This window comes from Lontra canadensis, unplaced genomic scaffold, assembly GCF_010015895.1.
Source record: "Lontra canadensis isolate GAN:19392208 unplaced genomic scaffold, GSC_riverotter_1.0 scaffold54, whole genome shotgun sequence".
Lineage (NCBI taxonomy): Eukaryota > Metazoa > Chordata > Mammalia > Carnivora > Mustelidae > Lontra > Lontra canadensis.
Window position 1 is genome coordinate 12,060,883 of NW_022631048.1, and position 17,055 is coordinate 12,077,937.

Here is a 17,055-nt window from a genome sequence, read left to right on the forward strand (position 1 = left end):
CTAAGAAAGACCACCAGTTTAGGAAGTTGGGAATCCCCATAGCTACTCTTGGAGACTGTTGCGTGTCCTCACGGCTCATGACTGGCCGCACACACACTGTGGGTCTGGTTACTTCTGGGAGGAAGATTGTATGTGAAAGCTGAGCATTTCCCGAGAAAGTCGACTCGATACCAGCACTGTATTAATGGTGGTGGTGGTGGTGACGACGATGAAGGTGATGATGGTGATGATGCTGATGGTGATGATGATGATGATGGTGATGACGATGGTTATGATGCTGATGGTGGTGGTGGTGACCACTGGTGTGATAATGGTGTCGATGACGGTAGCCGGGACGGTAGGCACTTGTAAGTAAGTGCCTGTGCTATCCCAGGCATCATGCTTGAGCTTCTCTGAGTCACCCATGATCTCTGTGTCTACCATGGCACATAACCAGAATTTCCTCTGTCTGACTGTGCGCCCCGTGGCTGAGCCCTTACTGCACTCACCTCGGACTCCGCCGCCAGCCGGAAAGCCTCTTTGTGTCCTGGCGCGGCGATGTTTGTCAGTAGAGGGTGTGGTGCCAGCAGGAAGTCAGTGACTCTCCGAGGACCCATGTTGCTCTGCTGAATTCAAGAGGCTCGTCACAAGACAGTGTAGGGAGCCTGTCCCTGCCCGCAAGACAGGAGAGAGTCCTGCTGGAAAGCTTTCACTTCGTGAAAGGGGGTGAGGTGGGAGGGTAGGTTTTGGGGTGTTTTACTCCCTCTGTGCCTCTGTGGCTCTCTCTTGCTCTGGTTGACGCCCTGGGTGTGTGCGCCCCTCCCTGCAGCCCAGCACGTAGGTAGGTTTCTCGGGTCACATCCTTCAGGTGGGGGAAACTTTGCCTGATGATGCCCAGGTAGCAAAAGAAAGGACTCAGTCTGTGAGAGGTATGGCCCCACAGATGGCAGGAAGCCAGTTCCGTTTTTCCCATCTCTCAAGGGCTCCTTGCTTCATGTTGCCAAATATTTTGTCCATGTTACCTCGACCTGAACCCACAATGACAGGATCCATCCACCGTGTTAATACTGAGTCAGGGAACCTGTTCATACCGAGGGGAATTCCGAGCAATGAGAAGGAGCAGCTTTATTTTAAGCAGGCTCCCCGCCCAGCACAGAGCCCATGGTGGGGCTTGAACTCCTGACCCTGAGATCAAGACCTGCACTGAGCTCAAGGGTCAGACCCTTCCCAGACTGTGCCACCTGGGTGCCCTGAGAAGTAGCAACGTTGAATCATCGATCCTGGAAAGCCCATCCATCGACGTTAGATGTTAAACCCCAAACAGAGGGATCCAGTGTGAGAACGTGCGGGTACGTGGGCACTCAGAAAGCAGCCTGACGTCATTGCCCTGCACGCCTTGTTTTCCATGCCGGAGACATGCACAGACGTGCAGCAACCCAAGGTCATGTCAACACCAGGATGGCTGCCTCTGAGCAGCTCAGCAAGGCCAGGGGGTGCATCCATGGCAATTTTCTAAAGCCCCAAGTTCAGTGACTTGTGCAGTGTGCGGTCCCCATTAGCAGTCAGTCCTGTCTCTCAGCTCTGGCCCCTGGCTGCTCCGATCTGCCTTCCGACCCTGGATTTGCCTGTGCTGGGCATTTCGTTTAATGGACGTGTACGGCGTGTGTCTGATTTCTTTCACTGAGCATCCGCTTTTCCACGCTCGTGCAGGCGGCAGCGTGTGTGAGAGCGCCCTTCCTCTGTGGGGCTGCCTTGTATCCGCGGGGCGATGGGACAGTGTGTACGCCGCTCACCTGAGCATAGATCCGTCGCTTCCGCTTTGGCCGTTGAGAATAGCACTGCCGTGAACACCTTGAATGTTTTCAGTTCTTTTTTTTTAAGATTTTATTTGAGGCAGAGCGAGGAGGAGAGAGAGCTCCAGAAGAGAAGGGGGAGGGCAGGGGGCGAGGGAGAAGCAGGCTCGATCCCAGGACCCCGGGATCATGACCTAAGCCGAAGTTAGGCGCTTAACCAACTGAGCTCCCCAGGCGCCCCTGGATGTTTTCAGTGCTTGAAACAAGTTAAACAAGTTAAAGAAGGGCCGTGTGGCCCAGCGCCAGGGCCACGTGGCCCTTCTTGGTTTAACTTGTCAAGGGACCACCCCCTCCGATGTTGAAAAGTTCACTCTGGAGACCCCCCTGGCCTCTGACGTGGGTGGCTTGTTTCCCGAAGCTCTGGCGTGGATGTGCTAAGAACTAGTGGGTCCACACGGATGCGATCCCCTAATGGCCGAGTGCACCGTCACTTACAGACAGCTGTCATTTACTTAACCCCTGGGTAAGGCTGGTAAGGTCTTTTGTGTCCGGATAGAGAGGTCACGACCTCTCCAGCAGGGGCGGCTGGCAGAGGCACAGCCTGCACCTCCCTGTCCAGAGGGCGGTCCTGAAGTGGACAGCTCCGACGACCTTCCTGTGTCCCGCTAAGGTTGCTGATGCCTGGGGGGCTCCGTGGGGGGGCTTCAGCTCAGGTCATGATCCCAGGGTCCTGAGGTGGAGCCCCGTGTTGGGCTCCCTGCTCAGCCGGGAGCCTGCTTCTCCCTCTGCCCCTCCTCCCACTCCTGTTCTCTTTCTCTCTGACAAATAAATAAAATCTTAAAAAAAAAAAAAAAAAAAAAAGCTACGGTTGCTGAAAGACGGCGTGTTTCAGGAGCAGGCCAGCGAGACCTAGTGCTTTGGGGAGGGGACAAATCATTCAAAGGGAAAATATATTCAAAGAGGCAGAAGGGACCCAAAGCCAGGCACCAGCCTCTGCCTTTGGTGTTTTCAGTGAGTCGGGTGGGGAACTTGCCTTTTGGTCGCTGTGTGGCTTCGTACATTTTGCTTGAGGTCCTGTCTGATTTTGAGTGAACGGTGGGAGGAGGATGGCTAACATTTCTCATATTGGAAGGATGGCCTTCTAGCTTTTGGGACACATCCTTTCCATTTTAAGTGCACCTTTTGGGAAGAAATGTGACCTAACCAAGGGGTTCGGTGTTTGCCAGTGAAAAGGATTTTCAGTTTTGCAATCCAAAAGACAGGCTGGCCTTCTTTGGCCCCCTGGCCTCGTGGTGCCAGCGGCAGCCCATTCCCATGGGCTCCCCTGGTGTGGGGATGGGGCCGCAGAGGGTGGCCAGGGACCCAGAAAGAGAGGTCTCTGCTGCTGGAGGCTGCTTCTGCTACAGTCTTGAGTGTTGGCCAGTGCTGGGAATTTCTAACAAACGTCTCCTAGCTCTTTGCCGATACCCCCTGCAGGTGGCAGGGACGGGCAATCCCTGTGGCAGCTTAGGGAGAATAAGGCTCCTGGAGCCATTCTGGGGACATTTCAGCCGGGCACCTTCAGTGTCGCGCGGAGCGGGTCCTTTGACCTCGCCCACCCTCTCTTGAGAAGATGCACGTGTCTAGTTGAAGGAGCTGGACTGGGGAGGCTTCCCACGACCACAGCCGTGGGGCAGGCTTTGGCTGCTGTTTGTCCGCACTCCTAGGAATGCAAGGGAGTTTCCAGAACCCAGTGTGCTTGCCTGTATGACCCAGCACTTCATTCTTCTGAGGTTGTCTGGAGGTAAATAAATGGCTTCTGGGCACTGCGCATTCTAGGGGCCCAGATCCACGACAAAGGGCGTGTTCTCGGAGGTTTCCATTTACTTTCCGGGGCCGCAGATGGCCCCCTGGGCTACAGAGAGCAGTCACCTGGGAGCATTATCAGATGCGGAGACAGCGTCTGCCTCCAGAGGGCCGGCGTGGGTTGACCTGGGCCGCGATGGGGGCATCAGAAGGATTTTAAACGCCCCCCACGTTTGGAACTTCTTGGAGTTCCCGCTGGAGACCTGCCTCTGTGCTTGGCGTGGTCATGAGTCAGGGGCACCAGGAAGTTGTTAGAAAAATGCCAGGCTCTGGGTCACACTCCCGCGGGTTCTGCCTTCCCAGGGAAGGGGTGAGGACTGCGCACCAGGAATTTTAATGCGATTCTAATGTGCAGCCAAGTTTGAGAATGGCTGTTTTGTATTTATGGCTCTGCGCTCCACCCACCCGGAGGGCTGACCCCGCCCACCCAGAGGGCTGGTACAAATCTTTTCCAGCCCTGTTGTGGAATTTGGAAGCTGGACGGATGTCAAGTGCTGGGGATCAGGGTGGTGACGCCTGGTCTGGGCTTGATTTCGACAGGGCAGAGGAGGGGCCCGGACCCCACCTTGTGAGTTCTCAAGTCCTTCACCTGTGGACAAGATCAGACTGTCACCTCCAGAGGTCTGAACCGCCCTGTTGGAGTGTAAGGAAGATACAAACGGGTGTTGAGTTCTGAATGGTGTATTTACGAACAGGTGCAGGCTTGTCAAGGGGCTTCTGGGTTTTTTGTCGTTGTTGTTGTTGTTTAATCCAGGGTTTTATTGAGTAATCTGAGCCAGTCCCCTCCTGCCGCTCTGTGGACTCTGTGGCAGTGGGCCACCACAATGCTGATCTCCCAGGTCAGGCTGAATTCAGTCCTGCTGCGAAGCGCTTTGTGGGCACCCCACGGTCTTGGCCTGACTCCTGGGCTTCCCTTGGGGCTCAGCGGGGGCGTCCGGGTACCCGGGAATTTCCCTGCCCTGGGCCTTGCCGCACCTTCTGGTGACAGAGGCTGTAAGTCGCATCCATCAAAGACTGGGTGAGCGGGCGCGCCAGGGGCTGAGATGCCTTCTGTCCTGGGGCTGATGACGGATCACAGCCGCGCTCAGTCCCTGCGTATCCACAGAATGACCGAATGACCCAGCCTGCGAGCCCCTGCACCCCACAGAGAATCTGAGCCTCCTGGAGCCTGGCCAGGGCCAAGCTGACACAGGGTTTGCAGGCTCAGTGGGGGGTGTCTGTCCTGTCCTTGACCCCAGCACCACCCCCTCCCTGGGAATGAAGTGGATTTGCAAAAATGAGATATGCTGGTGTTTGGAATGGCCCTGAGAGGGTCTCCCAGGGACACCTACCCAGCTTTGGGGGAGACCCAGGGTATGTGGTGTCCGGTGGCAGGAGGAAAAGAGACCAGAGTGAAGATGTGAATTTCCAGCCGAGGGGCCCCTGGGTGACCCGGTGGGACGGGCTCATGGCACTCATTGGAGGAAGAGCTGCTCCCAGGCCAGCCCTCTGGTGACCAGGACTGTGGGTGGATGCATGGGTCCCCAGCAATTTTGCGGACTCTCTGGTCCCGGGTTGCCGTCTTTTCTGCATTGATTGCAGCATCCTCTGTGACTGAGGGGCTGGTGAGGTCCCCGTGTCCCAGCTGCTGGCTGGGAAGAAGAGCGCTTGGGAAGAGCGGGGCGGAGGGTGTCTGAACAGGAGTGTGGGGCTGGGGCTGTGTGGAGGGGCGGAGATGGGATGGAGGCGTCCAGGGTTTAGCGTCTGGGGCCTGGTGCTCACAGGAGGTCCCCCGAGGGAGCCCGGGACTTGTTGCCCCTTTTCCCCATGGTCCCTCTCAGAAGGGACCCCCGCTGGGGGGAGGGCTGAGCGCACCCACCGGTTCCCGTGGTGCTGCTTTAGCTTGAGTCTGTCCCGCCTGTCTCTGGTCTCCTGCTCCCCTTTCCCCAGATGTGGCTTCTTCACAGAAAAGGAGAAACATGGGCTCGGGCAGGCGGATGTAGCCGTTTCTTCAATACAGTTGAGAAAAGAGGTTTGAGGGTTTTTGCTGTTGAACTCCAGTGATATCCGGCACGTTGTTTTTCTGACTGTGAAAGTGCTACGGTCAGCGCGCAGACCACAGCATAGCGGCCACCAAGAATCCTCCGTGCACGGTCCAGGATGGGGGGTGGGCTCCATCCCGGCCTCACGGGCTCTCCCTCGTGCTTCCACAGTGCTGGATTGTGCGAGGCAGCGGGGAGCAGAGGCACACAGACCCCTTCTGGGAATGATGCTGGGAGAAGCGGGAAATGAACAAAAGTGGGTTCCCATAGTGACAGGCTGGGACAGCATGCTTGGCAACGGAAGCCAGAGAGTAGAGGACACCCAGTGGATGATTCTGTTTCTAGGAAACATCCAGAACTGGGAAGACCAGAGGTCGGCAGGGGGAGGGGAATGGGCAGTGGGAGCTGAAAAGGTTCTGGAACTAGGAAAAATAAGTGTCAATTTGGGAAATTGTAGTCAGCTTTTAATTAAGAACTCTGTCCTCTGCTATGGGAAAAGCACCTGCAGTCCACGTGTGTGTCTCTTGTCAGGCTCCTCGGGGGACGAGCCGCTGGGCGAAAGATTCCGGAAGCTGAGCCTCGGGCAGTATGACAACGATGCTGGGGGGCAGCCAGCCTTCTCCAGATGTGGATGGGGGAAGACCCCCGGTGTAGACCAGGCCACAGGTCTGGCGCCTTTCCTCTCTCCAGCAGATGCCAAGGAGGTAGGCACCATCCCCCTGGTAGCTGGACAGGTCCCATTCCTGACTGTGGTCCTGTTGCCACCCCGCCTCCCTCCCATCTCGCAGGTGGGGTTTCTCCTGGAAAGGCAGGGGTGCAGTTGGGAGAGCCCAGGTGTGCAGCCCTGGCCCCAGAAGTCACGGCATGGCCACCATGGGCTCTGCTGGGCCTCATCACTCAGACTGCACAGTGGGGGGAGGCGGGAGCGTGCAGGGGGTTTGAGGGTGCACGGTGGTGGCCAAGGAGGACATGGACTTGCCTGTGGTCTCAGGCCACGGAAGGGAAGCAGAAAGAAAGTGGGTCAGCGTGGCCGTGGCCGTGGCCCCCCGTGGTGGGATCCACAGAGCATTTCCAGGCTTTAATGAGAATGTAGTAAGGTAGGTCGAACCCCAAACGATGAGCACATCCCCATCAGTGTTTTCCCATTGTCCAGGTGGAAACTTGGAGCCCAGAATAGCTTAGAAAGGGACTATTTGGAGAAGTTCTTCTGCTTTTTCTCCGTGCCCTGGTCTCACTGCCCATGAGCAGGAATGGGTTTTGTCCCATTCTCCGCCGGGTGCCCGCCCCTCTCTGCCGGCTCCACGCGGTCACAGGTGGCTGGGCCACGGGGACTCCCCCTTTGAGTTACTGAAGTTCTTCACGGTGGCTGCCGCTGGCTGCACTGCACGTGGTGCCCTGGCTGCCGTCCCCATGCGTGGGCCAGCCCGGGCCTGTCGTCAGGGGGTGGCCTTCCCCTGACTCTCTGTGCCCATTCCAGACGGTGGCCGCCGCATACCCCCCAGACCCCAGCGGGATCAGCGGCAGGACCTTCACACCAACCAAGGGTGGCGCTGACTCCGCCTCTCCCACGCCGGCGTTTCCCGTGTCTCCAGAAACACCGTATGGTAAGCGAGACGCCGCACCCACGTGGTGGACAGCCGCACACCTTCAGGGAGGGCACGGCGACGGAACTTTGCTTTCTTTTCCAGTGACAACACCCCCACATTACGCGCCCTTCACCCCGCCCGGGCCGCAGGTGGGCAGCACCGGTGGTCTGTACAGAGGCGCTCCCGGTAAGCATCCCTTGTTCCCTCCGCTCCGGCAGCAGCTAGTGTGGACACATTTCCGTGGGCGCCACGTCTCGGGCACCTCAAAAGGCCTGGGGAGTGCAGCCTGCTGGGGTCTAACCGCGGCCCGCGACCTGCGAGCAAGAGGAAAGCTCGTGGGCGCTCGAGGTGCAGTTTCCATGGTTTTGTCCTCCCCCTACTATTCCTTGGAGCTGGAAGCAGCCGCTCGAATGCCCGCCCCACCCTTTACAGAGTAACTGGGCCCTGCGGGGTCAGCGAGCCCGGCTCTGTGCTTCAGGGCCGCCCGAGACCCACCCACCCAGGGGGGTGACGACCTCGACGCGTCTGTTGCGGCCCTGGCACACGTCCCCCGTGCTCGGCACGGAATTCAAGGGCACGTGGGCCCAGGTGAGGGGACAGCAACAGAGCAGCAGCGATGGCTCCGGTCAGCACCTCTTTCTTCAGACACCGCCCTTGCCTTGAGTGTCCAGGACAGCCTGGCCTCAAGCATGCCGTGGGGTATGGAGCTGAAGCCCTGTGTGCGTTTTGAAATCTTTCTTGTCTGCTCGTAGCTGCTTTCTGCTGCTCCTCTCTGCCCTGGGGAGGGCCCGTGAGCCTTCCAAGAGGGGTCCTCGGGCGCCCCGTGGAGGTCGCAGTGAGGACGGCCGGTGCCGTGTCCCTTCTTTCCCCAGAGAAAACCGAATCTGAGTGTCATTTACAGGAAGGGCTGTCCTTGAAGGTCCCATTGGCTTTAAGACCTTACACGCTTCTCTTTACGTGCAGAGCAGTTAACCCGCCGGCCTTTCCTGGCAGGTGGGGCTGACCCGCGGGCAAGGCAGGGTGTGCGGTGCGGTTCGTGCATGTGTTGCTGTGGAAGCGTCACACCGGCGGGGACGCACGCATGGTGTCGTGTGTCTGTCTTGCATTGGAACGACGTAGGTGCAACAAACACAGGGACACGGCTTCCGCCTCCACTCGCCTCTCCTCCGGGAACCGACCGTGACCCAGGGCTCATTTCAGTGTATTAACACCAGCTTTACAGGTGACGGCCGTGGGACATGGGTGATGAGCCCGAGGAAAGAAAATACCAGAAAAAACCTTCAGATTGAGGAGCAGCCCTTACTCAGCCTCTAGGCTCACTGTGTATAGGAGCATGAGGGGAATGTGGAACCTTCTGGAACTTGAGAAAGGCCTGGGAAGGCAGGAGGTCAGCATACGCAGCAGGGGTGCCAGCTTTGGGGCATCAGGCCCGTGGGTACTGTGGCTGGCATGTCTGTGTGTGGTGCATGGTCTGCACACCCAGCACAGCCGGCACGTCCCTAAAGCCTTCCCTGTGTGCGTCCCCGCATGGGCGAAGCAGGGCTCTGAGCTCGGATAGGAAAGGCGAACACGGTCAAGGGGCAGCTGGTGCATCCTAAGGACACCTGGGAGTCCTCTGGATTTTTAATTGGACCGTCCCCAATGCTGTTGGTCCACAAAGGGCTCAGAGACACACACACACACGGCATGGACCTCTGAGGGGCCACCAGCCTGGCAGAACGCAGGGACCCTGCTTGCATGTGGCGGTCCCATGTGCTGGGACTGTGGCAGCTCATGCGTGTGTAGATGACATTTGCCCTGTGGTCTTTGCAGCGTGATTTCTCTCCTCTTGCGGTCTCATTGTGGGGTTCGCTGTACCTGCCGTCCTGCTCACAGGTGGGTAGATGGACACAGGCCCAGCACATCACCCAAGCCACACAGCGGGCAGGGGGCAAAGCCGGGACTGCGCATTGGCCAGCCTCCCCCTGGCCAGGTGTGCTTTGTTCTACACCGTCAGGTTGGAGGGGGCCCTGACTTGAGTGCGGTCACGGAACAGCTGTGCCGCGCGTAGTTAGTGACCCGCTGAGCCGGTTGCCTCATCTGCAAGCACAAGTATGCCTCATCTGTGACCGGCGCACAGGGTCGGGGTGGGATGTGCTCGGCATCTAACACGGTGCCTGGCTCTGTGTCGTTGAGTGCCAGGTGCCACTGTGTGTGTACGTGAAAGCATTTGCTTTAAACCCCCATCAGGAGGGTGGTGTTGGCCTCCTGGCATGGAGTAGATGTGGCGTTCCCTGTTCCCTCCCGGCGGTATGTCGAACGGACGCCAGGCAGCTGCGCTGTGGACTGGCCAAGGCCCCGGGACCACGGAACCCAGATGGACCACATCCCTGGCTGTGGAACAGGCTTCCGCAGAGCAGAGAGAATGGGTGCCACGTAGGGAATGCCACCAGACACTAGTAACAGAAAGGTAACAGGAAGATGTCCAAACGCCTGGAAGTGATGCAGCCCCCTTGCAGATAATTCGTGGGTCCAAGAGAAAATCTGGGGGGAAATCACACAGTATACCGAAGTGAATAAAATGAAAGTAAAATATTTCACAAGTCGCAGGACAGAGCTCAAAGAGAGCTGAGAGGAACACTTATGGCAGTAAACATATACGTTAGGAAAGGAGAAAATCTGGAATGAAGAGTTTGAATGCCTGCCTCCAGAACCTAGAAAAAGAAGAAGCAGATAACCCCAAGATCCCCAGGAAGAAAAAAAAAATTTAAAGAAGAAAATATTTAAAATACAAACAGAAATCACTGAAATTATGAATGAGGAAATAATAGAAAAAAAAATTAAAAAAGAACAGTTTCTTGGAGATGATCGAGAGAGTTGGTCAGTCTTTCCAAAGATGGACGAGAAATAGGGAAGAAAGAAATTGCTAATATCAGGAACGAAAGGGTCCCCTCGCTGCACAGCCTGTAGACCGGAAGAGGACGGCAGCGCTGTACGTAGTGGTTCACCATGACGATGCACCGTGACAACTTGCTCAGTGTGAACTAGGCACTTTGGATGCCCTGTAGCTAGTGAGGAAATTCATCCATGGCATACGCATTCCCCCTGCCCCCAAAGAATTCTCCAGGCCCTGATGGTTCCACTGGGGAATTCAACCAGACATGTAAAGAATTAACACTAATTCTCCACAACCTCTTCCAGAAATGAAGGGGAAGGAACACATCCCAGTTCATTCCATGGAGCCAGTGTTCCCTGGTACCAAAATCAGACAAAGAGAACAAAAAAGGAACAAGAGGCCATTATCCCTTATGAACAGATACAAAATCCCTTAGCCAAACCCAAGGAAATAGAATAATAGTGTATATTAAAAAATTACACACTTTTATCAGGTGGGATTTACTCTAAGGATGCAAAGCTCTTTTGATATTTCAAATTCCATCAATAAATATCATCCATCATATTTAATGGATAAAGAAAAAAATAGCCGTATGAGGTTGGTTTTTTTTTTTTTTTAAGATTTTTTTATTTATTTGACAGAGATCACAAGCAGGCAGAGAGACAGAGAGAGAGGAAGGGAAGCAGGCTCCCCGCTGAGCAGAGAGCCTGATGCGGGGCTCGATCCCAGGACCCTGAGATCATGACCTGAGCCGAAGGCAGAGGCTTTAACCCACTGAGCCACCCAGGCGCCCAGATGAGTTTCCATCAATAGATGCAAAGAAAAATTTTTTTGACAAAATTTACATCTGTTCTGACTATAAACTCCCAGCAAAATAGCACAGATGGGACCTTCCTCAACCTAATAGAATCTATTAAAACTGTACAGCTCACACATAATGCTGGAAATTCTACGGGATTGTCACACGAGAAGAGGGGTCACAAGGCCACAGAGTGGAAAGGGAGAAATAAACTGTCCCTTTTTGCAGATTGACAATTTTATCTATGCAGAAAATTCCAAAGAATCTAGGAAGAAGACCTCCCAGAACAAGTAAGGGACATCAGCTGATTGCAGGACCCAGGAGATCAATTATATTTGCATAGACCAGCAGTAAATGTGTAAGACCTAAATTAAATATACAGTGCCATTCATAATAGATCAAAAAACCAACCAAACAAACAAAATATATATATGGCATAAACCTAAGAAAATATGCAAGACTTGTCTGTTGAAGACTCCACAGTGTCAATGGAAGAAATCAAAGATTTAAACAGATGGAGTGGCATACCATGTTCATGGATTGGAAGACCCTGGTGAAGATATTGGTTCCTCCCAAACTGATACACAGTTTTAACACAGTTCCTATCAAAATCCCAGCAAGATTATTTTTATAAACAAGATAATTTTAAAGTATACGCAGAGATACAAAGGAAGCAGACTAGCTAAAATCATTTTGAAAAAAGAATAAAGTGAGAGTCATGGATTGACGACTTTCCAGACTTTCTAGGTAACCACAGAAATGAGGACTGTGTGGTGTGGGGCAAGGGACGGACACAAGACCAGGGAAACAGAATGGGAAACCCAAAGATACACCCACACAAATCTGCCCAATTGATTTCTTTTGGAAAATATGCAAGATAAGTCAATGAAGGCGAAACCGTCCTTTCAACAAACGGTGCTCACTGTCGAAAAAAAAAAAAATGAACGTGAACCAAAGTCTTGTATCTTATACTGAAGTTAACTTAAATAGAGATCATAAACAAATATAACACTGTAAAACTTTAAGGAAAAGCACATAGCAGAAAATCTTTGGGATCCAGGCTTAATTAGATTAATTAGATTAGATTAACATCTTTGGGATAAAGCTTAATTAGATTAGCACCCAAAGTGCAATCCATAAAAGGGAAAATTGGTAAAGTAGGACTTGATCAAAACTGAAAGAATTTTCTATAGGAAGAACCTGCCAGGAGGTGAAAAGGCAGACATAGATTGAGAGAAGATTCTGCACTCAAAATACTCGGCAGTAGAAAAAGAAACAACCCGATCAAAAAGCGGGTAAGAGCCCCAAGGAGACCTCTCCCTGAACAAGATGGATGGACGGCAGATACGCACGCGACAGACACCCAGCATCATCACCGCTGGGGAAACGCACGAGATCGCTGGTGGACCCAGCGTATCAGGTAAAATGAAAAATAGTTTCAACACCGAGTTCTGGTGAGAAGTGGAGGAATTGGAACTCTCCTGTCCTGCTGGTGGGGGTGGGACACGTGCAGCCTTTCCGTGGAGACAGTCTGGCACTTGCCTTAAAAAACCTTTACATGTCAATACATGTGATTCGACGAGGAGCCCTGAGTTTTTATCCCGAAGAAATAGACTGACGCTTGCGCTGAAGCCTGTACCCCGGTGTTCATAGAGCATCTCTGTGTAATTCCTGACCTCCACGTATGAATCCAGAATGATCTCAGACTCACAAGTCCAGTGTTGGTCCTACTGGGGGATATGGGGGGTTGTGGTTGGAGCAATGCTGGCAAGCTGGGTGGGGACCTTATTGTACAGTTCTGCCTGCTTGTGTATGTGTGTGGAACGTTATGTAACAAGGAGTTCAGGTTAACTCCGGGAGCCCTTGGTGGTGAGTAAACGTGGGTGCGGTCCCCACGCGTGCAGGGAGCACTCCCAGTCACCAGCGCCTTCGTCCTGTAGCAGGGACGAGGGATCCAGGGATCCCACAGTGGGGAGAACCAGTTGGTACTGGCTGTTCCCTGGTGAGGCGGTCTGGAGCGTGTGTGATGGGGAGCAGGGTTCAGGACCCGCTAACTAGGCTAAGGGAGAAATCTCAAGTTCTGACTTCGTTGCTGTTCCCATGATGGTCTCAGCACAGGGTTATTGCAACGCTTAACATAGAATCCCTTCCGCTGTCTTGAAGATAACGGGGTGTCAGCTGAGTCCTGGTCGGTTGCTTCCGGGACAACCCACAGGACAGGCGTCAGAGACAGGCAGGTGTCAGCTGAAGGTGGGAAAGACAGATTCCATCTGGTCCTGTGGCAGCAGCGGAGAGCCCAGAGCAGAGGGACGGTCCGTGGATGGAAAGTTCCTGAATGTCAGCGGATGTCAGGGGAGGGGGATTCTTGCTAACCTGGCCCCACAGGATTCTTGCTGCTGGAGGGTGGAAGCCCGGCGGGCTGGGTAGAGATGATTTTGCAGAATCCGGGCTAAGACAGGGTCCTACAGGGAGAGCCAGCCAAGGCAAGGTCCAGGCCTCTGGGAGAAGGGGCTTCTAGAACCTTGACTCTGGTTTGGTCATGGAGGGAGTCTGTCCCAGATCAGGCCCACTGTGCCCTGCGGCTCTGGGGGCAGCGCGTGCCCTCTGTTCCCACGTGTTCTCTGTTCTGGTTTCCTCCAGTTCCTCTGGCTACCTAGGTTCAGTGCCAGGTTTCCTTGGAGCCTGCCTGGCCAGCCCCTGCCTTGAGCCCCTCACATCCACCCCTCACCAGAAACAAGCCTATGCACCGAACAAGCAGAATAATTAAAAAGCATGCCTCAGGGTGCCCCAGGTGTAGAGACAGATGCTAGCATGAGAAGCCAAAGTCCTGGGGTTACGGGGATCAGTGCTGGGACTGCCCCTCCCTGACCCGCTCCTGCTGCTCTGGGGGGGGGCAGTAAGCTCCTCTCTCAGCACCCTGCACCCCCCAGGACAGTGAGGGACCTTTAAGCATTTACCCAAACAATCAGTGTTTAAACATGAATTCAGATACTGTGAATTCTCCCAGAGGTGCTGGTACCCGAAGGATTGGGAACGGGATGGGGCTCCGGTGCTGGGGCACGTGGGGCCGTGAGCTGGACCCAGGAAGGCACGCTGCGAGGTTTCCTGTCTGAGGCGTTGAGCCCCCTGAGGACAGAGACCCTCAGGTCTGACCCACCTGGGACCCACCAGTGCAAGCCTGGGTAGGCATTGTGTCCAGTGCATTTCTCACCCGCCTGTGAACCACCCCGGGAGACGGGTGCCCATGGGGACACCATCCCCAGACTTTTCAGCAATTCCAGATGTGAACCTGTGATACTGTGATTTCTAGTAAGAAAGACAGATTTGGTCTCTGAGCCCTTTGTTGAGACAGAGCTCCCCAAACCCTTGGAATTCCTTAAGGGGAGCAGCAGGAAGGGGTCTCTTGTGATGCTAACGAAGGGCTGTTTGGGAAGCACCTGGGGGTGGGGGCTGGTTGCCAGGGGAACCGACCACGTGACGACAGGGTGGGACCTCTCAGCCCCACCCCATGACCTCTGGAGGGGAGGGGCTCAGGTTGATTCAATCACCCACCGCAATGATTCATCAGTCAGGTCCCTGTAAAGAAACCCCCATAAAACCCCAAAGGACAGGGTCTGGAGAGCTCCCGGGTTGGTGAGCAGGTGGAGATGGGGGGACCGTGGGCCCTGAGGGGGGCATGGGAGCCCCGCGCCCCCTTCCCCAGGCCCCTCCCCCGGTGGCTCTTCTGTCCCTTCCTGAGTTAACCCTTTGATAACAAACCGGTGATCCAGGGAGTGAACCGCGTCCTTGAGTTCTGTGAGCCGCTCCAGCGACTTCATCAAGCCCAGCGGGGGGCCGTGGGAACGTCTGGTCTGTGGCTGGTCACTCAGGACCCAGGTGACAGCCTGGACGTGGGGCTGGCGTGGGGAGGGCGATGCTAGGGGACTGACCCCCGACCAGTGGGTCTGTGTCTCAAGGCAGATGTGTTGGGGTCGAGGTGGATTGCAGGAGCCCCGGGCGGCCTCGGAGGGCTGCCTGGTGGGGTGGGGAGAGCCCCACATGCTGGACGTGGGCGCAGAGCCTTTTAAAGCCTCAGTAGGAAACGTGCTTCTTGAAACAAGAAAGTTTTGAGTTTCAGTGAAGGAGGGCTTCAGTCATAGGAGAGAAAGATACAGGTCAGAGGAGCAGTTAGGCTGCCTTTTCCGACCTGAGCCTCAGTCTTGACGTTCACCACGTAAGTGGGGAAGAACGGGGATGTTTGATCACAAAATTTGTCTCCGGTGTCCGTCAGCTTTGAATGTGATCCATGAGAGTTTCATTTAGTTGAGGTGAAGTTCACAGAATGTGAAACCTGCCGGGAGCGTGAGTCTCTCAGGGGTGGTTAGTGCCCGTGCGGAACCCCACCTTTGTCTCCTGTCACCCACTGTCCTCTGACACTTTCCAGGTGGCGTTTAGAGACCCCCCACCCCGCTGCGGGGGGGCTTCAGGCAGCAAGGAGAATGATTGATGGGCAGCGTTAGTTTCTAGAAGGAGGACGCCTTTATACTTTATCCAACCTCCATGTTGTCTTCATTGTTCTGGGAAGTAGGGCTGGTCCTGCTGGGGCCCTGGCTGTCACAGGTGCGGCGTCCCCTCTCCCGTCGTGGGGGCAGTCGTGCTGACCAGGAGGGATTCTGATCGCCAGGGAAGGATGTAGCTCGTGGGCCTTCCGCAGCCTCAGGGTACAGGGGTGTGCTGGACGTGGTTTCAGATGGGTGATGTCTGCCAGAGGGCGTCTCCAGGACCTTCTTGTTGAGAGAAGGACCCGGAGAGAGTACTTGGAGTCCAGTGTTTTATTTTTGTTTAAAAAAAAAAAAGCTGTCGTTCTTCAAAGCTTGACAGACTGTAAAACACTTCTACCAGGCGTCCCCCTTCCTTCCTGTACCCGGCTCTGCTTTTCTTTTGAAACTACGAAGTTCTGATGAGAATGTTTATAGCAGGAATGAAGGCTGGATGGGACTGCATGACGTTCTTCCACCCTCCCAGGGCTTTGCGCTTTGCAGACCCTGCTGCCGGCGAGCACGCTGGCGTGGTCCCGGGGACGCGTTCGTGCGGAGGTGCACACGTGTGCCCAGACAGGAGTCTCCGTGACTATGCACGCCCATGACACCCACTGCACGCCAGTCTGTGCTGGAGACGCCTCCCGGGGACTATGGACCCCTAGGAACCGGTATGGATCGGACACTAGTGCATTGGCCCCTGAACCCCGGGGCCCCCGAGGAGGAAAACGAAGAGAGAAATTTGAGTGTTTCAGATTCTAGTTAACAGTAAAGCCCCCGCGGGCTGCTGGCGTCCCTGTGCGGCCGGGCCCGGGCATGAGAGCGTCCATCCGCCTGCTGGAAGGCAGCTCTGGAGGCGTGCCGGGTCGGCCTTCCGCACGCCTCACCCCCAGTGGGCCAGCCTGGAAGTGTCCCCACGTGAGCCAGCCGTTTCCCGGCCGTGATGAATGCTGCCCTTTGTGTGCTGTTTGGTTCAGAGGGGTCTTTGTTTTCCCCGATGTGTTCCAATCCGATGTGTTCCAATCCGCTCATTTCTCCCCACTCCGCCCGACCGTTACTGACTCTCAGAGCAGAGTTTCTTCATGTTTCCCTGGTGAGGGGCGGCGTGTGCGCGTCCCCCCACTCGGAGCCCTGCCAGCCAAGCGCAGGACCAGTCCCAGCTCGTGGGGGACAGACTCTGGGGGGCCCGAGCCGCCTCCCCGGTGATCTGCGTCTAGCTGTGGGGCCTCTCAGGACACCTTTTTTTTTTTCTCTTTTTTTAAGTTTTATTTATTTGAGAGAGCACAAGCAGGGGGACAGGCCCTTTGCCTCTCGTCCCTGGTTCCTGGCCACGGCCCCCCCGCCCGGAGCCTTTGGGGGTGTTCCCCTGAGCCCCTGGTCAGAGAGGCTCTACCCTGCTGAGGTGTGGAGACACGGTCTTGGGCTCAAATGCCGTTACAAATGAGCATGTGTCTGCACAGGCGTGGAGCAGGGCACTGAAACGCCGCGCGTGGGAGCACTGCCAGTTGGGCCTGGGTCGAGGGGTCCTTTGCTTTGTGAGCGTTGACCGCGATCTTGCACTTACGTGTGCTCCCGTAGAGAACGAGCTCGTTGGTAGGAAACCAGGACCCCCAGAGTTGGGAGAACGTTTCGATGCTCCA

At 55.3% G+C, this 17,055-nt stretch overlaps 1 protein-coding gene across 2 annotated transcripts in view; it reads left to right on the forward strand.

Moving 5' to 3' along the window:
- Nucleotides 1-17,055, forward strand: part of TNS3 (tensin 3) — a 197,203-nt gene that overhangs the window by 142,626 nt on the left and 37,522 nt on the right. For both annotated transcript variants that reach the window (XM_032875022.1, XM_032875023.1), the window contains 3 exons: nucleotides 6,170-6,342; nucleotides 7,116-7,242; nucleotides 7,327-7,410. In XM_032875022.1, coding sequence (XP_032730913.1) covers nucleotides 6,170-6,342; nucleotides 7,116-7,242; nucleotides 7,327-7,410 — 384 coding nt within the window. The remainder of the gene's footprint in view (nucleotides 1-6,169; nucleotides 6,343-7,115; nucleotides 7,243-7,326; nucleotides 7,411-17,055) is intronic.